Source organism: Muntiacus reevesi, chromosome 2, assembly GCF_963930625.1.
Source record: "Muntiacus reevesi chromosome 2, mMunRee1.1, whole genome shotgun sequence".
In the NCBI taxonomy this organism is placed as follows: domain Eukaryota; kingdom Metazoa; phylum Chordata; class Mammalia; order Artiodactyla; family Cervidae; genus Muntiacus; species Muntiacus reevesi.
This window is the reverse complement of record NC_089250.1, coordinates 78,964,885-78,985,354: the sequence shown is the minus strand read 5'-3', so window position 1 is coordinate 78,985,354 and position 20,470 is coordinate 78,964,885. Positions and strand designations below refer to the sequence as shown.

The window sequence follows — 20,470 nt, the reverse complement described above, 5'->3', positions numbered from 1 at the left end:
AGGTCGGAGAGAAGAGTCCGGATCTGAGGCCAGACTGTGCCCCTGGTTAGCCGGGCGGGCCACAGACCTCGGTTTCCCGCTTCATGAAAATTCAGGCATGGGGCTGGATGGCCTCTAAGACTCTTTCCAACATCAGAAATACTCTGAAAGGTTTGAGTGTTTCCACACTGTGTTTTACTCTCAGACTTTTTTTTCCCTTTTAATCAGAAAATGTAATCAAAGATCTGACATCCCTGGGGATTTAAAGGGTTGTGTCACAAGCCTCTGGACCAAGGAGCGCTAAAATGAAGACGCGTACGATGACGAGGTTAGGCCAGGCAAGCCCAGCGTTAGAATTTTTCACCCGGTGCCCACTTGTGTCGAGATACAGAGACTGTAAGCCTCCCAGCTCTTCCCCTGCCCCGTGAGAGCATGGAAGTAACAGCCCAGTCGCCGAGGAGGGCAGGTGGCCCCGCGCTGCACGGCGGTCTGGCTGCTCAGAAAGGGGAGAGGAGGAGGAGGGGTGGGGAGACGGTGGGGAGGGGGGAGGCCCAGGGCCTGAACAAGCGGCGTTTGCGGTTCCCTCTCAGTTACCGTCCACCCACTGCCATCTACTTTAGACGAGGAGGCTGCGTCTACAAGTGGAGAAATGGGGCTTGTGATGGCTCGTCAGACCCGAACCTCTGTCCCGAGTGCCTTACACTAACGCTATAGATGTCAGATCTTTAGATGTCTGTAGACTACAGATGACTGTGGTCAGGGGTCCCTAGCCGCCAGGCCGAGGGCCGGGACCTGGCCGTGACCTGCTAAGAACCAGCCACACAGCAGGAGGTGAGAGGCGGTGGGCGAGTGAAGCTTCATCTGTACTTACAGCGACTCCCGGCGCTTGCACGGCTGCCTGAGCTCTGCCTCTTACCAGGTCAGCAGCGGCACCAGACTCTCACGGAAGCTAGAGCCCTGCTGCGAACCGAGCCCACGAGGGTCTGGGTGGGGTGCTCCTTATGAGAGAGAGCCTGATGCCCGATGGCCTGAGCAGGGGCTGAGCCCGGGGGCTGAGCCAGCGGCGCCGCTGCAGACACCCGTGACCCTCAGCAGGGAGGGCCGACTGCACAGTGACCCGGCAGATCAGTTGCTCGCAGACATGTCAAAACCCATGAGTGAGTAGCAAGCGAGTTGCGAAGTTATTTCATTGTATATCACAATATAATAACAATAGAAATGAAGCGCAGAGTAAAGGTAATGCACCTGAACCATCCTGAAACCTCGCCCCCAACCCCGGTCTGCGGGAAAATTGTCTTCCGCGAACCAGTCCTTGGGGCCAGCGAGGTTGGGGCCGCTGCCTGCCATGACCTCTCAAGCAGAGTGAGAGCCGAGCGTGAGCACTTCTCTTCAAAAGCAGATGTATTAGAACCCATCTTTCATTTCAGATTTTGGATCAGTAAGACAATACATCTTTATCTCATAAACAAACACGAGTGTGTTGCAGATGCACTTTCAGAACATTTTTTTTGCGGAGACCACAGTCCAAAGAAGACCCGTGGCCTCAGCTCAGACTAACATTCTAACAGCCAAGCGCTCCTTTCCGTCACCTTGAGCCCTAACGTGTTACTTACATAAATATGATACATGATGGTTCTGCATTTCTTGCAAAAGAGAAATATCTGGACTTTTCCCAAGATTTTAACACAAATCCACAACCACATAGAATATTTGGAAAATACAGAAAGTTGTGAAAAGGGAAACTTAACATGCATAGTCTCAGCCCACGTTTGTAAAAAAGAGCTCTTTCGCTTTTGAAATCCTGCGATGATTAACATTTTTTGTAACATTTATAGGGCCAGGAAAAGTCACCCTCCCCTTCAGCCAACCTCAAGTCAGACAAAGCCAACGTTTCGCTCCAGGAGCCCCAGGGGGCTGCCAAGAATTCTACATCCGCTGAAACAGCGAAGGAGGGTGCGAAGGAAAAAGGGGGCCCCAGCTCTCTGCCTCTGGGCAAACTGTTCTGGAAAAAGGTAAGTCCTAGTCTCCAGATTAGGGGAGTCCCTGGGGGCGGGATGACTGGAGAAATGGTTTCTGGTTGGCTAGCCACGGTATCCAATGATGCATGGAGTTTCTTCTTCAGACTGACTCAACTCACCACTGAGCTGAAGACTTGTAACTCGCTCCATGAGAAAAAGGCAATGTCTGTCGTGTTGCAAGCATGTGTTTTGTGGGAAAGAAAAGGAGATGGACACGTAGAGTTTTCCTTCTTGGAATTACTCCGGTTCGGGACAGAGGGCCGTGGTCTTCCATGAGTCGCCTTCTTTCTAGCGGGGGGTCCTCGGGTGTCTTCCCGCCCTGGCACCGTGGACCGCCTCGCCGCGCTCCGTCCTTCCTCCCCAGCCGCAGAGGCTCGGCCGGCAGCAGCCCGAGGCCTCACTCTCCCGTTGGAGAACCACAGCCGTCCCCCAGTTCCCCACCAGGGCAGGCTCACAGCGCGCCCTGCGAGGGGAACCCGCAAACCGCGGTCTGCGTCCTCCCTGTAGAGCGAGGAAGCGAGCTGGGCGCGCTGACTGGCGCTGAGAGCTGTTCCGTGACCCTCCTGCTGAGCAAACCTCAGCTGCCACACGTGTCCAGGGCTCTTGCCTGCTTTAAATGTGGCCGAAGATGAGCAAGAGGTCAGGGGAGGGGGGGTGTGAAATAGAGCTGGAATCGCCCACTGAGCAAGTCCAGTGGCACATCCATGCGTCTTGGGGCACGGCGCCAGGAAGGCGGTGAGTACGGATGCCGCTGGGGGTTCGGTTTCTTCGCTTGTCCGGAATCCCGCGGGATTTCTGAAACCTTTTCCCGTTTGTTTTTTATTGTACCCAGAAATCTCCCTTCTGGGTTCTTCCCAGAACACAAGCACTGATACTTAACGAAAACTTTGCGCGATGCCGCTTGGCAGATCCGTCCTAATTCTCCTTTCTCATTGATTTCTCGCTCTCTTTTTTCTTTAACAAAATATTTTATCAGCAGTATAATGAAGGGAACAGTTTCCAAGCAAGTTACATCCATATACTGGTGGCAAGGGATAGATTTAGGTGGCTCATATTCAAACATTTTTACTTCAATAATCGTATGTGTTATTCAAAATATATTAGGAAAAATAAAACTAGCACTTTAAATAAGCTCAAGACTTAACATATGTTTTGCTCAAGGTGAGGTTATATGTATTTGGTTTAAAAAAGTAATCCAAGGAGGGGGGCCTCCCTGGCGTCCGGTGGTTAAGACTGTACTTCCAAAGCAGGGGGTGAGGGGTCAATCCCTGCTCAGGGAACAAGGATCCCTCATGCCACGGGCTGCAGCTGGAAAAAAAAATTATCCAAGGAAAGAGTTATATAGTTAATGGCACTAATGCTAATAAGGAAATCAAGCCTGAATATTCATTGGAAGGACTGATGTTGAAGCTCCAATACTTTGGCCACCTGATGGGAAGAGCCAACTCTTTGGAAAGAAAAACTCTGATGCTGGGAAAGATTGCCGGCAGGAGAAGGGGACGACAGAGGATGAGACGGTTGGATGGCATCACCGACTTGATGGACATGAGTCTGAGCAAACTCCGGGAGATGGTGAAGGACAGGGAAGCCTGGCGTGTTGCAGTCCATGGCGTTGCAGGAGTGGACGTTACTTAGCGACTGAGCAGTAACAATGCTGAGTAAACAGTGGGAGATTGGGGTCCCCCCTGGAGGCTGACGTGAAGACAGAACTGATGTGTAGAATGTCTGTTGGAGGAGAACCACTGTGTGGAGAAAGGGCGTGGGGAGGAGTGGGAGGGGAGAGGCCGCAGGGCCCGGGAGGGCAGAGCGGCAGGAGGGCCTCGGGGTGAGGGCGCTGCTGAGCGGGGCCCAAGCAGAGCTCACTCGGGGGGTCCTGTGTCTGGATCGCCAGAACTCTGCGCTCGGTCACTGCCGAGGAGCAGCAGGGGGAGCGCAGAGGTCGTGGGCGCTGAAGTCGGGACCCGCAGAGGCTGCCCTGCCCGCAGGGAGGTGGGAGCCGATCTCGGCCACGGCTGCCGCAGACCGTGCATTGTCGTTCAGTCGCTCAGTCATGTCTGACTCTGAGACCCCAGAGGACCCCAGGCTCCTCTGACCACGGGATTCTCCAGGCAAGAAAACTGGGGTGGGTTGCCGTTTCCTTCCCCAGGGGATCTTCCCGGCCCTAGGATTGGACCTGCATCTCCGGCACTGGCAGGCGGCTTCTTTACCCCTGAGCCACCAGGGAAGCCCCACAGAGGGTGTGTACAATGTGGCCGAGGCCACACGGGAGGCTGGCCAACAGTGGAAGTTTGAGGAGCACCGACGTACAGGTTAAAATCTGCAGTCACATCAGACTCCGAGTCCCGGCCCACCTCCATGAACCTCGGTTTCCTCGCCTGTGACATGCGAGAGTCCCGCATCATGGAAGTGAGTGAGGACTAAGGGACGTGGGTGAAACCCCGACCGTGCGGCTCACACGGCAGCAGCCAAGGAGCCCGCGTCTCGCCCACGTGCGCGGAGGGTCGCGGCGTGGGTCAGGCCCACTCTGGCATCTCTGTGCCAGCCAGTCTGGGCAAGCTTCTAAACGTGTAAACCTCCCATGCTCTATCTTTCCTGATCTTTGGCATCTATGAGAGATGTGGTCGGTTCCTCTTTGAAATCACGGCTCTTCCCATTGAAAAAAAGTCAGAACCACTTGGCACTCATGTGCTCATTGTTTCAGTCTCACTGGTTCTTCCACCGGCAGCTGCTTTCTCTCTTTAGTAGGTCATACAAACAGTGAAGTTAAGAGAAACTAAAAACCAAATCACCTCTAATCTTGTCTTTCCTTCTTGCATGCAGAGAAAACAGATCTGTATGGAAGTGAGGGGGACGTTCACTCATCCAACAGCCGTTTTAATCACTCTCTTTGTGCTGTTTTGTGTGTGAATGTGTGTCTGTGTGTGTGTGTGTGTGTGTTTGCAGGTCCTAAGCATTGAAAAAATATCAGCGAACAGCTTGCTGCCCTCTAGTAGCTTCCATTCTCTTGGAGGAGCTTATTTCTTGTAGGAAACAAAATGGCAGTCTTTTGTCTTTTTAAAATTAGAATAAGATTTAGTTATAAAACCATTCTTGTAAAATTTTTGAGAACAAAGAGAAACACTAGAAAATTCTGATATTTCCAGTAACTCTAAGCTTGCTTTCTTTTAATTGAGAAGCTTTTAAATAAACAAATTTCGAAGTCTCTAAGTCTGCAATTAGGAACATCAGAAATGAAATTTTCCCCTACAGGCTGTCAGTATGAAATTATACATTATTTTGATTTATAGTCTTGATTGCTAAAGTAGTTCTTATTATAAACAAAAATAACCTTTGAGGAAATTAATTGCACATTTTGTTGTGCTTGCCAAAAAGATGTTTAAGTCCAGTTGTGTGGACTAACTGCACCCTTTCAGAGTAGTTGGGATACCATTTGCTCTGTGACTTTTTGTGCTCGCAAAAGTTATTTACTCTGGGTTCCTTTTTCCTCATTTGTTGAGTGAAAAGATTGCAATAGCTGATATTAAAAAACCTTGGGGATGGCAAGTTGTCATAACAGCCAGAATCAGGAAGATGGGATTCTGTAACTTTAGGCAAATGATTTGACCCCTCGCAGCGTTTACTGTCTGTACTGTAGGGACTGTGTCTGTCTCACGGTGTTGCGCTGAAAACCCGTCACTTACATGGAGAGCGTCTGAGACACAGTGAGTGCTCAGGGAACAGTGCTCCTCTCATTTCTCCCAGTACGACATCGCTGGTTACCATCTGAGTATCCAAGTGCAGCTTCTGGAGCCCCCAGCTCGTGAGGTGCAAAGGGGATGTCAGGCTCATCTGCTGCCATCGAAAGACTTGAAATCCACTCGGAGGGACAGCCTATGTATTAATACACGCACGCCTGTGTGTGTGCGTGCCTGCGCGCGGTTGGTAAATGACGCATTTATTTGGACTATCTTCAAAATGGCTCGTTTCCTACTTTCCTTTGGGGGAGACAAATGATGAAGTAGAAAAACAATGTGAGCTCTGAAGCCAAAGAGACACATAATCAAATCTCAGCTCTGACAGTGACTGTCTATTTGAACGTGAGCAAAGAATATAAACCCTCTAAGCCTCCCTTTCCTCACCTCTGAAAATAGGAAGTGATACCTACCTTTCATGATCTGGGGGAGGAGTTGGAAAATGGATACAAAGTGACTGGCATTTGATGAGTGATCGCTTCATTCCCAAATAGTCAAGCGTGGAATCTAATATTAACCTGTGGAGTGCAGGTTACAAATGCTGCGGGTGTTTATACAAGGGGGCAGCCAGGTTGGGTCCAAGTAGACTAAGAGAACTTAAACATTCCTCTGACTCACATGGGTTATTTGTTTCAAAACCAGAGTCCCAGAGTCCACTGGGATCTGGTTTAGAAAGCCCAGCATAGGGGCTTCCTTGGTGGGCCAGTGGCTAAGACTCCACACTCCCAGTGCCGGGGGCAGGGGTTTGATCCCTGGTCCGGGAACTAAGATCCCGCCTGCTGCATGGTGCAGCCAAAAAATACATAAATAAACCAAGCCTAGGTCTGGATAACTATGGAAGCACTTGAAAGACGGGCCTTAAGCATTCAGACCTGATAGAAAAGGTCTTCCTTAAGATCCACGGTGAAGTCACTGAACGCAGGACAGCCATCACGTGATCCAGGTGGTGCTTCTGGAAGACCCGGTAGCAACAGGCTGTCTGCTGGCTTAAGTGCTGCCGCGTGACAGCATTTTAAGGGAATGTTCCTTTAAAGACCGCGGGGCTCTTTAAAGGAGAGGTGCTCTTGTAAATCAAGCTTATATGATAAGTACATGTGCCGTTTAGATCCTTATGCTCAGCAGTATAAATGTCCAAACCAGATCCTTTAGATTTCAAACCGGGTTTTTGTCGTTGTTAACGAAGCTGGACAACATTTAAACTCACTAGATAACAGCCGGATGTCCAGTTGGTTGAAAAGGAGGGAGGCGTTTCTGGTTGTGAGGTTTGGATGAGAGTCCCACGCTTGGGGAGTTTGCTCACCAGCCCCACGCCTTATCGTGTTCCTCCGACCGAGGGACTTGACAGCTCTGGTGTGCTGAGATCGACCTCGCATTCTGGAGTCATTCTGTCTTCACTCACTCTGAAGTGAGTTGCGGTGCCCTCCGATTCTCCTTCCTGTCTGAACTCCCTTCCTGCACATATTCCCAACGTGGAAGAGTTAGTCGTTTCTCCTCTTCCTCAGAGATTAGCCACCAGAGCGTACTCCCTGGCGGTGGAAATCATGAGCTGGAATCTGGTCCTGCTGGGTCCTCAGCCCATAGGCTTTTGCCGTGTGGAAAAGAGGAGGAGAAAAAGCAGAAGTTGTTGGAGGACTTTGTCTGTCACTGTGTATTGAACATGGAAACCATGCTGGTTACAGATATACATTAAATGTGAGCTCCAGGATGTCAGCTTTGAAGGAAAATTAGAGACACACCTCAAACTTCAAAGGGAGGCATGGTTTTAGAATAAAAGGTAAAGTTTAATAGGTATTGGAACAGAGGCCTAGAAATTACAGGGGGTCTGCTTCCATTTTGCAAACTGACATGGAATACTAATGTAAAAAAATATATATTAGCCTGCTGCCTAACACATAGCCCAATAATATGGGGGTTTATTATTATCTTTGTTAGTATTACTATTTTTCTTCCGTTCCGTAGAGTTGCATCTGAGGCATGTTCACAAGATGGGGAGAAGCAGGCCAACAAAGAATGTTTACTAGAGGATCAAAACCACATGCAAGAAGCTGTCTTTCGGACGGTGTCTGGAATCTGGCCTCAGGCCTGTTTATTCAGAGTTTTTATTTGTAACTTGGTCAATAAACTGTGAAGCACATTGATCAAGTTTATGAGCTGGGTGGGCTCATTAATGCAATCCAAAATATAAGCAATAAGGATCTCAAAATACTGCCACAATGGGCTGAGGTTAGGATGTCCTGGACTTTTTGTTTAATGAAGTTCAATGTGCCACTGTTCTGATGGAAGCAAGTCGTCACATTTTAACAGAGTCACGCCATCCTGTTACCCGTTCCAATGCTGGAACCTAATATAACCCAAGAGCAGTGTTAGAAATGTCTCTCCCAAAGGGATTCAGGAGCAACCATGTGTCTGGGCCAGATATAAGGGTATTTTAAAAGCAACATGATATTAATCAAGAAAAGTTTTTTAAAATGTATTTTATTGAAGTTAATTTCTGCTAAAGAGCAAAGTAGGTCAATTAGACATGTGTCCTTGGTGGCTGAGACGGTAAAGAGTCTGCCTACAATGTGGAAGACCCAGGTTCAATCCCTGGGTCAGAAAGATCCCCTGGAGAAGGGAATGGCTACCCACCTTCGTGTTCTTGCCTGGAGAATCCCATGGACAGAGGAGCCTGGTGGGCTACAGTCCCAGGGGTTGGACGCAGCTGAGCGACTAACATTTTCACTTTCGCGTTATCATATTCTTTTCCGTTACAGTGTATCACAGGATCTAGAATACAGTCCCCGAGCTATTGAGTAGGACCTCACTGTTTCCCTATTCTCTGTGTAATAGTGCCCATCTGCCAGTCCCAAGCTTCTTATCCGTCCCGCCCACCCCTGCTCCCTCTTGGCGCCCACGGGTCTCTATGTCTGTGAGGCTGCTTCTGTTTCATTGACAAGTTCGTTGGTGCCATATTTTAGATCTCACAATAAGTGATATCACATGATGTCTATCTCTGTCTGACTTCTTTCACTTAGTGTGATAATCGCTAGGTCCGTCTCTCGCTGCAGACGGCAGTGTCTCATTCTTTCTATGACTGAGTATCATTTCAGCGTGTGTGTACTGCACCTTCTTCATCCCTTCATCTGTTGATGGACGTTTAGCTCTCTCCCCTGTCTTGACTATTGTGAACAGTGCTTCTGTGAATACTGGGTGCATGTATCTTTTTGAATTAGAATGTTGTCTGCATATATGCCTGGGAGCGGGATTCCTGGGTCGTATAACAACCCTGTTTTTAGTTTTTGAGGAAGCTCCACACTGTTTCCATAAGGGCTGCACCAGTGTACATTCCCATCAACATCAGGGGGATTCCCTAAGAAAAGCCTCAAGTAGCTCAAATAGACCTAGATGAAGCCGCTTCCCAGTATTCTCAAAAAGCCCGTCCATTCATGAGCGCAGACTCTGTGCAAGCGCTGTGCTTCACACATCTCACACCAGCCATTCCACCACTGAAGCGGGTGAATCCACATGCCTACTCAGCCCGTTCAGATACTTCTAGGACTCTAAGAAAGTGATCATGGCTCTGTTGAGGCCTCTCTGTGTTCCTCCTGGTGATCACTCACAAACCACCCCACCGCCCCCAGAGCCACCAAGGAGAAGGTCCACGCCAACTCACCCAGGCCTTGCTGATGTCCTCGGAGCCTGCGGCCGCTCCCCTGCCCCTCGAGAGGCGGTGGAGAAGACTGTGTGAAGCTCAGCTCCGGGAGCAGCTGCTCGGGGCAGCCCATTTCTCCCCAGGGCATGCCCAGCTCTCGGGCGGCGGAGCTGGGTTGGCTAAGGGGCTCTCCAACCCCCGGCATCCCCCCAATACTTCCCCTGCAGGACGCTGGCTCGCCCGGAGTCCAGACTTCCACGGATGAGTTCTCTTCCCATTTCTTAAACTCTTCTTTCTGCTCCTCCCGTGCCCCCTCCCTTCTAGAGAAGACTGGACACCTGAGCCCTCACTGCAGCGTAGTTCAAGCTGTCCTTCCCGTCAGAGACTGCAGCGTCCCTGGCGCCCGTGGGAAGGAAGGTCCTGGCGTCTGCCCCGGGAGGAGCTGCGCTGTGGCCGGCCCCCGGCCCCCAGGCTGGAGGAGACTCGGCTCTGCCTCGGGCGTGCCTCTCCCTTCAGGCGGCATTGTGAGTGTGCCTAGAACAACCCTCCAGCCGCCCACGTTTGCTCTGTGAACTGAGGTTCAGAGAGACGGGGTTGACTCGCCCGAGGTTGCACAGCTCCAACAGTGAGTTTGAACCTGACTCCACAGTCCGAGATGCTCGGGACTTGGGCTCCGAGCAGGTTGTCGTACGCGTGTCAAACCCTAAAGGGACACGAACCTGGTGTCTCTTTACCCGTCTGGGCTCCTTCTTCTAACCGGATATGTCAACCTACCCCAACGTTAAGGTTGTGCCATAAGCCAGTGTGCAAACGTACGAGAAAGTGCAGATGGTTTTGAATGGCTCCGGGAGACAACTCTCAACATTTAATCCCTCACGTAATACAAAGTTATCTTCTTTCCACTCTGTTCCATTTCCTCTAGTGACATTAATTATAAGATCTCTTCTTGGTATTAAGAAGCATTTTGTTTTTTTTACTGTGTTAACACTTGCTGATCTCTTTTTTTAACAAACACTTAAAAATAATTAGAATTTGATGAGCACCATTACACATTGCGGTTGGTTTTAATACATTCTTCTGGTTACGGGGAGGACGTTGATATGACATTCACGTTAAGCTGTTTTCTTTTAAAATACATTTGTTTAAGTGAAAAGATAGTCAACTTAAAGAAAACTATCAAGTAAATATAGATGGTACACGGACAGGTCAAGAATTGTGAAAACAGTGTACAAGTTACTTTGAGAAATGGTCCACTGGACTAATTCCCAATATAAGGAGTGTTTTGCTGGGTAGTATAGCTTTATAGCTTTAAAGGGGCTTCCCTGGTGGCTCAGAGGTTAAAGGGTCTACCTGTAATGCGGGAGACCTGGGTTCAATCCCTGGGTCGGGAAGATCCCCTGGAGAAGGGAATGGCAGCCCACTCCAGTATTCTTGCCTGGAGAATCCCATTGACGGAGGAGCCTGGTGGGCTACAGTCCACGGGGTTGCAAAGAGTCGGACATGACTGAACGACTTCACTCACTCACTCACTCAGAGCTTTAAAGTAGGAGACAGCAATTCCTTTCGGAACAGACAGTACTTACAGCACCAGCTCCCGAAACATTAGAAGGATCAGGATGCGCGGAGCCATGATGAAGATGCCGGAAACCTTGATGTCCGGAGGCGTCCCTTCTGTGTCTCAACCTCACCTGCCCTCAGTTCTCAGCTTCCTCTGGAAAACAGTGAGCCATCAACAGCCAAGAATTTTCCCAACACAGGAAACCCAACGCACGGACTAGTCTCCTTCCAACCCCCTGGGACAGCAGAGAGAGCCTAGAAAGCCAGAAGTGCTGTTCTTGCATGATGGGAGCGTTTTTTTCCAGCTCAATGTAGGCAGTATATTGACTCTTGAAACATTTGTGGGTCAGGTTTGAGGCAATCTGCTTAAAATGTCATTTAATTCTTTGCCTTTCCATAGGATTAATAGTACCCGAGTGGTCTCGGGAAGAAGGGGTGTGGTTGCAAGACAGCTACACTACTGGCAATCGCTTCTGAATGGTCTATGATTTTCCAACAATCAGAAGCTTCCAGAAAACCCACAATCCATTCTAGGGACATTTTTCTGTGCTCAGGTAAGCTTTAGTGTGAGAAGAAGATAAGTAGAAATTAGTGCTCCAATCTGAAGATCTCATCTAGAGAGAAAACTCTGGTACAAGAGAAAAAAGCTCACACAGTTACCAAAAACTGTTTTTGATCCTTCAGATTGTCACGGCAGGGGAAACTGGCTTTTGGAACCGTTTCCATCAATTCCTCGTTGCATCACCCTAATCAAGTGGCTCCAGCTCTCTGTACTTTTGTTTCTTGCTGTGTCAGTGAAGATGGGCGTACAGTCCGCTTGGGACCGCTTTAAGTCAGACGATGTTCACAAAGCGCCAAATGAAGAGGATGTGTTTGTGAATGTCAGCTTCCCTTCTCTCTCACACTGCATGTTTTCAAGGTAAAAATAAAGGCAGAGCTTGGGACAAAATCGACATCGATGGGGCTTCCTTGATGGCTCAGTGGTGAAGAATCCGCCTGCCAGTGCAGGAGACACAGGTTCAATCCCTGAAGATCTCACAGGCCTCAGAGCAACTACTGACCTGCTCTCGAGCCCAGGGGCCAAGCCTCCGAGCCCACGTCCCACAGCTGCTGAAGCTCACGATCCGCCACAAGCGAAGCCACGGCAGGGAGAAGTCCTGGCCCCTGCTCGCGGCGACTGGCGAGAAGCCGGAGCGCAGCAGCAGAGAGCCAGCACAGGCAAAAAGAAAGAAACAAACACCGACAGAGACAGAGCTCTTGCCCTGGAGGCCAAGGGAGGAAATGCAAGGGTCTGTGAGCACTGGCAGCCCGCTCCAGTGCCCTTGCCCGGAGAATCCCACGGACAGAGGAGCCTGGTGGGCTACAGTCCCCGGGGTCGCCAAGGGTCGGGGACGACTGAGCGATGACACTGACTTATGAACACCCTGGGGTTATTTGTAAGATACTTTGTTCAAGCTGACTTTTCTGGGAAGAGAATCCAGCTCTGACAAGTGAGTGGCCCGTAAACACCAACCACCCACCCCAAAATGCGTCAGAGCAACTGCAGGAAATGGAGCCCGGCAAACCGGCAGGACGACTGTGACGTTGACCTCTGCTAGAATTTGGTGATACCTCTGCCTGGGACAGGCCCGAGATGCTGGAATTACTGCGGGGGTTAGCAGCGTCTGAGGCTGGCTGTGCTGGACCCCAGCCCCCGTGCCCGCCACAGAAGCACTGTAACCAGACTGCTCCTTGGCACAATGGCCTTGGCCCACATCGAAGGCTGTAAGAAGCAGCTTCAGACGCTGGCCACCGCCCGACGATCAGGATAAGGCTGAGGACCCTGCTTATCACATCGGTGCCCGCTTCCTCTCAGAGGATCACGGGATGGATTGCTCTGGACATATTACCAGAATTTTCCTGAGCAGCTTGTGCGTCTTACCCAACAGTGACTATCTCGTGTGACAGATCGTAGGTCCCTCTTTGCAACAGCTACCAGGAACTGTCAAGGCAAAGGTGTTATTACTACTTGGCCACAGCCAAGAGCATCGTTTGTGTTTCTGTAGCATCCCCTCATCACTCCATTTGTATTCCGGCTGAATCTGTATGTTTATTGTTCCTTCCTTGCATTTTAAAATACGTAATTTAATTTACACTGTTTATATTTGTATAACCCTCATTTGAGTTCTTCTTGGAACAAGGTGCGCATAAGCAATGTGCAAGAATGGCACCAGAAAGCCGTTAGCCCTGGTTTTGGTAACATACTAACTCTTGCTTTTGTTTTTATCTTCCCTTCAGTCAGTTAAAGAGGATTCAGTCCCCCCAGGTGCAGAGGAGAATGTAAGTTACACATGAAATGACAGAATCATTCCATAGTCATCTCTGGTGTGATGAACCCCTGCGCACGTCAGCTCTGGGGTTGTGGGTTCTTGCATGCTCCAAGTGTGATTTCACCCACTGTAGACTCTTTCACCCTTTCACGTGATTAGTGACCATGGGGAAATAACTTTGGATCAATAGTTGTAACACCCATTGAATCAATGCAGACAAAATGCAGAATCAGAGCACACATTGTTAGCGTTTGTTACTGTTTAGGGGCTGAAAGAGTCTACTCAACCTAAGAACATCTTGCCACTTCCTTAAGGGACATGATGCTGCACTCTCTGCTTCATTTTACTTTGATTGCTCTTTCGCCTTTATTTCCATGGCAACCTAGATTCTCTACTAACCGTGGGTGGTACTCAGGGCAGGTAGTTGCACCAGGCATCAGAGCATATTGCTGCAATAGATGCTGTGAGACATTCTCTCGGGCAGGAGAGCTGACTCCTTGGGTCTTCACTTGACAGACACAAGTTGAACCTCTCACTCTCTTTGGGGCCTTTAATTTCCAAGAATGATGGTCAAGACTTTCAAGACAGTGCATTCGTGTCTAAGAAGATGGCTCCGTGTAAGCCATCACACAAATGTATCATTACAAAACAGCTTCCAGGGAGATGAACAAATTGGCGTTGTGAGTGTCAGACCCAAAGCAGCAGCTGTCTGCTCTAAGAGAAGTGCAATCTTTGGAAAAAATATTATAAGTGGGCTATGTAAGTTCACAGCTCCTTAAGATAGAAACTGATCGCTACTATTTGGCCAAAGCAAAATATGTTTGGCTCTTCCGCGGTGTCTCTTATTTGCTTGCTATGGACGGGGCTTGTGTTTTCTTTTATTTAATTGCTGGGACTGAGCAGAAGTTGAAAATCCAAATATGTCCAGAAATGTTGTCTGTGATGTGGAGTAAAAATTGGAATGGCTCTGTCGTGATTCTCGTTGGGAGAGAGCGCTTTGGAATCTGCGTTGTTGCTGCTGTTGCTTCTTTCTATCTCCTCCCTACCTCCTTCGTGTCTCCCTCTTTCCTTCTTCCTTACTTCTCTGTCTCCCCTCCTTCCCCCTCCCCCTTTCTGGAGCCAAATTTACTAGCTCGTAAACCTCAGGACTCTTGTAATTCCAGAAAATTCTCTTGAGTTTACTGGTTATTTTCTAGAAAACCTAACTCTCTGTTTCAGCACCCTACAAGGGGGAACTCCATGAGTCTCCTTCCCAGGAACTTTAAATTTAAAAGCTGCAGGTGAAATCCAAAGCATCTGTTAGCTTCCAAGTTCCGTGTTTTTTGAAGTGAAGCATCTTTTTGTATGTGTGTGTGTAGTTGCCTATCCGAGGAATCTGTGTGTCTTGCAGCTTGCATATGCAAATGCAGAGTAGATCTCTAACAGGCAAATAGACAGGGCCTCACTTTCTATTGTGAAATTTAGAACAGAAAAATAACATGAATTAGAGGTAAATGACTGATACCAAAAGATAACACAAAATCAGATAGAGATGCAAGCGAATGCAAAATATTTTTTCAAGAAAATAAAGAAGCATGCTTCTTTAAATGTTTTAAATTGCTTTAAATTGCTTAGCCCTACCGATAACGTTCTCATTTTTACATTTCATCTCTAATTGACTACTAGTTGAAAAGAATAAGGTAAATACGTCGTGATCTTGGCCCCATCACCCCAGGCTGTGCTACCTTTGGGACCTCAGTTTCCTCATCTCTTAAATGGCCGTAATAATATGACCTACCCCTTGTAAGGGTTCTTGTGAGAATTACATGAATAATGCCTGAAACACAAAAGAAGTCAGTAATTCAGGGGTTGGCAAACTCTAGTTCATGGGCCAAATCTAGCCCATCACCTGTGTTTTTATGACCCACAAGCTAAATAAGAATGGTTCTTACATTTTGAATGGTTGGGGAAAAAGAGAAGAAGAATATTTTGTGATACATGAAAATTATACTAAATTCAGATTTCGGCATTTATAGATAAAGTTTTATTAGAACCCAGACACCTTCCTTCCTATGCCGCATGCGTGCTGCAAGGGGGGGGGGGGTGGAGTCATCCCAGGGCCTTTTGCAGGAGGTGCATCGCCCCCTGCAGGACCGTCAGTGCACATGCGGCGTGACATAGGAAGTGGGCGCTTCCCAGCCATCAGGGTTTCTATTTCCTTGTGAAATTACACAGCTCACAGCCGACTCAGTGTCCCAGGGAGTGAAGAGGTATGAAAAGCAATCAGTTAGTTTAGCTTCCTGCTCCTGAGTAAAAGAGGTGCTGTTAGTCAAAGCAGTGGACTGTAAACTTTCAGAATGGGACAAAGAGGTGTCATTTAACCATATTACAAGAGCCTTTTCACTCGCAACTTCTTATGGCTAAAATGTGCTTGAGTTTACTTTTAAAAAATATCTCTGCCACGAGTTCCCAAAATTGATCTATCAACCAGCACAAATCAGAGGGATTTCAAATTTTTAATGAAAAGAAAAATAAGGTTTTTGAAACCAATTAACTCTTTTAATAGAATGAATCTCTGGTTCTATCAGGGGAAAGTTTTTATTTATCCCGATTACAGAGAATATTGAATCTGAAAAAGTCTGGAACACTGGTTAACCCGAGGTAGTGTTCTAACTCATGAGGGGGGAACAGCCTCCCTTCCCTATAAGCTCCAAGGTCAGGGGAACAGGTAGGCCTGCTGTTTTTCTCTTGGTGACGAACTTGTCAACTGCCTATGAGAGCACACCCAGCCCTCCCTGGAGAAAAAGAAAGTGAGGCTTGCTGGCCCTCACGCTCTCCCTTGGCTCCACCTTCCAGGCCTGACTGCTTCCTCAGGTTTTCAGCATCAGGTCAGCCAGGGCAGAACAAAGGAGAGACCCGGCCAGCAGCAACCCTACATGCCCTGGAATTTGTTCTTTTTCACTGACTTCAATGGGTTCGCATGCTTTATCGGTCAGCATCTGCCAGATTGCGTTGCAGTAGCAACCAAGCCCCAATGCCAGTGGTTTTCAATAGCAAAAGTCCTTTCTTCCCCGCCCCCCCCATTTATGCTGTGTATCAGCTGTGACTTGGGTATAAAAATAAAATCTCTAGAGTGTCTTTGCAATCAAATAATCAGGTTATAAATCAAATCAGAAAGGATCTAAAAAAAATCTAAAATAAAAATTGTCAATATTATCAATATTATCATGGCATAGGTGAAGCTTAAGTGCAGGAAATCTATTTTGCTATAAATCAGTTTCTGACACTCGTAGCTCTAGTAAAAACTATATAAACCAAATTTCAAGAGTAAATATGGTATAATTTTAGAGGCAAAAGTAAAGCCTTTTGCTGAATGTGTATTTCCTGTGTTAGTCATACTGGCCATCTTCATCTGACATATAACATCCCCTACTGAAGTCAAGGGCTTCCCTGGTAGCACAGTGGTAAAGAATCCACCTGCCAATGCAGAAGATGTGGGTTCAATCCCTGGTCTGGGAAGATCCCGGGCAGAAGGAAATGGCAACCCACACCAGCATGCCTGCCTAGACAGGCCCCTATGGACAGAGAAGCCTGGTGAGCCACAGTCCATGGGGTCGCAAGGCACTAGGCTTAGCAACCAAACAACAGCTGAAATCAAGCAAAAGAGATTTAATTCTAAAACATAGTGCAAATCTGGTTTTCACCATGCCCATTACACCCAAAGTTAAAATGTACAAATGCAGTCGTACATTCTGAATAAGGAATAGCATTTTTTCCAAAGCTCTGGCCTGAAAAGAAATTAGAAAACTATCCAAATAAAAATCAAATTCTCATGTCTGTATATGTAAATAAGATCCTCACTTAGCTCAAATCCTTCTAGATTTCCACATTGGATGTTAATGGATCTTTTTCCCCCCTTGGCTGCTGAAAGCCAACTTCTTGGCCTGACTTCAAAGCTAATGAGAGTCTCTGGAAGTCTCTTTTTTTCCCCTACTGAAATAGTTGTGTTTTGAAGAATGGACTGTGGGCTAGGATTTATAAGTTGACACCTCTTGACATTTGGAAAGGCCCAGAAAGAAGCCATTGGCACTCAAATAAAGTTGATTTACAAAGTTATTGCCATATAGTCATTTTATCATATGAGTAATTGTCCCTCTCATCCCTACACACACGCACACACACACACACACACAAACACACACAGAGATAACTTGCTTCTTCAACGACACAAAAATTCTAAACCCAGAGTCAGTGAGTCAGACTCTGTTCATTACCTACCTAAGGGCCATTTCTCATTCCTGCACCCTTTCCCCTTGATCTTAGGTAAGATTGGTCACTACCACGGCCCCAAGTATTTGGTTGTGATTTGTCTAAACCAAATCCCATTTTCTTCAGCAATAATTAATCTAGGGATAAGGATGTAACCTACGTTTGGCCAATGAGATGTACTCTGCGTTAAAGGATCAAAATACAGAAATTCACTTGGAGAAAATTTTTTGCTGTGACCCTCCTCCCTTCTTAGGACATTGGGTTGAGGATGTGATGCCTGAGACTGTGGCAACTACTTTATATCAATGAGGTAGCAAATAAAAGGATGAAAACCCAAGGATGGCAGAGTCAGAGGATAGCAGGAGCCAGGTTCTTAGAAACTTTGTGGAGCCACCAAACCAGCCCCATAACGTCCTGTTCCATCCTGTTCTTTGTTAAGACACTGTTAGATATTTGGTTACATATATCTCACAGCTCCATCCTCATTGAAATGACTAATTACCTGTTGGTATGATACTGACTGTATCGTTCACTCATTCAGACGCTTCATCTGTAAACGAGAGTGAGCTGTCCCCAGTAACTCAGTAACCCTTTACTGAGGTAACGTATTAAAAACACCTTGTACATCTGACGCAATAAGAGATAGTGGCTGATATCTTTTCTAAGTAACGATACGTGCATGATGGGCGGTTTCAGGTAATCCATGCCCATGCTCTCAAAGTGACAACCACTGGTATTCACTGAGTGCTTACTTATGTCAGGCGCAGTTCTAAGAACTTTAAATACGTTGCCTGATTTAATTCTCCAGACAACTTTCTGATGTGGGTACTATCCCCATCAAGAAATGAGGAAACGGCAGTGCAGGAACCTTGGACTAGAGCCCCTGCAGGGCAGAGTCTAGACCTGGGCCCAGGCCGGCTGGCGCTGGGCGCCGCCCTCAGTCACCGTAGCAGACTGCCAGCTCTTCGGCTGAACTTACTTTACAGAAATGAAATTGGATTAAATCAGTCCCGGATGTGGAAATCCAGGACCACACGTGACCGCCAGTCCAGGCTCTTATTTTGCCCTAGTCAATGCGTGGTTTGCTAAAGGCAGGCCTGGGTCAAAGCTCAGCACCCCAGCAGCAGGAACCTCGTTGCAGACAGGCTTTGTTGGCCAACGCAGCCCTTTTCGTCTCTTAACGTCTTCTGATGGGACAACTTAACTTCCGTTTGCCAGAGCGCCCACCACTGCTTTTGTCTTACCCCTGGTCAGTCCATGCTGACGTCACCTACCGTGCATTCTGGGACTTTAGACTTTATAATTCCCCAACTAGATCTTAGATTACAAAAGGGAAATGCTGAAACTCATCAATACCGTAAGAAATGGAAGGTGGGGAGAGAGTACTGTGATTTAATTGCCATGTTTTAGGATGTGTCTGTATGTTGATTTGTTGATGGATGCCTTCTTGCTTCAACTGACAATATCGAAGGAAGGGTCCTTCTCAATTCAGATGATTTGGGTTATTTACAAACCAGTGATATTTTCTGCATGAAGAAAGGAAAATATTTTCTCCTCAATCATGCTGTGTTTCTGGAAACGACTCTGTTCCCCTCCCCTCAACCCTAACAGCAAGAAAAGGATTTGGAGGAAGTGGGGGGTCTGGTACCAGCCAAAACAAATGCAGAGATGCCATTGCCTCTACAGACTTCTCTCTGAGGCAGCGATGGCAAGTGTTTGTGGAAAGGGCCAAACAGTAAATGTTTCAGATTTCGCCGGCTACATAGAGTTTCTGTTGCCAATTTTTTCATCTTTTTAAACAATTTTTCCAACCCTTTAAAAATGTAGAATCTATTCTTAGCTCAAGGGCCATCCCCAAGCAGACTCTGGGAAGAATTTGGTAGAAGTTTGCCAACCCCTGCCTGCGGAAACAAAAAGGAAGTTATAAAACTCTCTCCAGGCCAGTTAACTCTGTCCTGTTACCAGGATAAATGCAGACACAAAAGCCGCCCCAGGTGTAAGGATTAAACCAGTCCCGGATGAGGCCGTGCAGGCAGGCAGCTTTGGAGTCGGGGCTCAGGTGAGTCGTCTGAGGGCAGGGCTTCTGTCTCAGCCCCGCTGCGGGCCAGCCGCTCAGACAGCTCGCTGCAGACCCTGCGAGCTTAGAGTTCCTTCGTCGAGTTCATCCTGCTTCTGAGAGCAGGAACTTCAGTTAAGCCACAGGAACAAATGGCTCGTCTGAGGAGGAGTGGGAAATGGTGATGAGGAAGTCAAGGCCATGAGTGAGAGGTCTTCCCGCCATCCTTTCCGCAAAGAGGGTGGTTTCTCTCCAGCGGTGGGGAGCTGGGCTGTGCAGCGGGAAGCATCCCTGCTACCATCCTCGTTAGGACCCTTAAGGAAAGGATGACGCCCGGTTTTCACGTAAGCCAGGTGGGACTCACCTCTACGGGAGACCAAATGAGCCTAACGGGGTCTCATAGAGTGAAAAAGGTACTGCGTGTGCCCTGAAGGGCCTTTCCTAAAAGGGAGTCCTTAGCCAAAGCCTGTGGCCTCACCGGGCAGGAAGTTCGCCTCTTCTGAATCCCTGTCTTGGAGAGCACCCGGTGTGACGGGTTACCTTCTAACCACGTGCCCGTGTAGAAACGGCTCTAGGCTCCGATCTGCAGCAACCCTGTGGGTGAGGGGGCAACCAGGACCCTGCTTTATGAAACATGTCTGGGGATGTTTTCTTTTCCCCCCACTGCCTCATCACCTGGCCAGACGATCCAGGTGGTGTGTGAATCACCAGGAGAGGCTGTAGAGTCTGAGGAAGTAGAAGCAGCCTTACAAACAGTGGATCTCAGCGAAGAAGGAGGGCGCACACCTGAGCCTGCAGAAGAGACGCCCGGGAGAGGAGACCGCAGAGCCTCGAGGCCCTCCCTGCTGGCGCTCCTCAGACAGATGGTAAGCTCGGCCTCCGGTCCAGGGAAGCGGAAATGCCCGCGCCAGCTTCTGAGGTCCAGGAGCCCAAGGCAGGAG

At 48.2% G+C, this 20,470-nt stretch overlaps 1 protein-coding gene across 6 annotated transcripts in view; it reads left to right on the top strand.

The window, feature by feature from the left end:
* The window catches only part of BCAS1 (brain enriched myelin associated protein 1), a 123,441-nt gene that overhangs the window by 86,442 nt on the left and 16,529 nt on the right, over nt 1–20,470 (top strand). For 4 of the 6 annotated variants that reach the window (XM_065922216.1, XM_065922211.1, XM_065922212.1 and 1 more), the window contains 3 exons: nt 1,815–1,991; nt 13,194–13,235; nt 20,213–20,395. In XM_065922216.1, the coding sequence (XP_065778288.1) occupies nt 1,815–1,991; nt 13,194–13,235; nt 20,213–20,395 (402 nt within the window). The remainder of the gene's footprint in view (nt 1–1,814; nt 1,992–13,193; nt 13,236–20,212; nt 20,396–20,470) is intronic. The other 2 variants (XM_065922214.1, XM_065922215.1) reach the window with 2 other exon arrangements.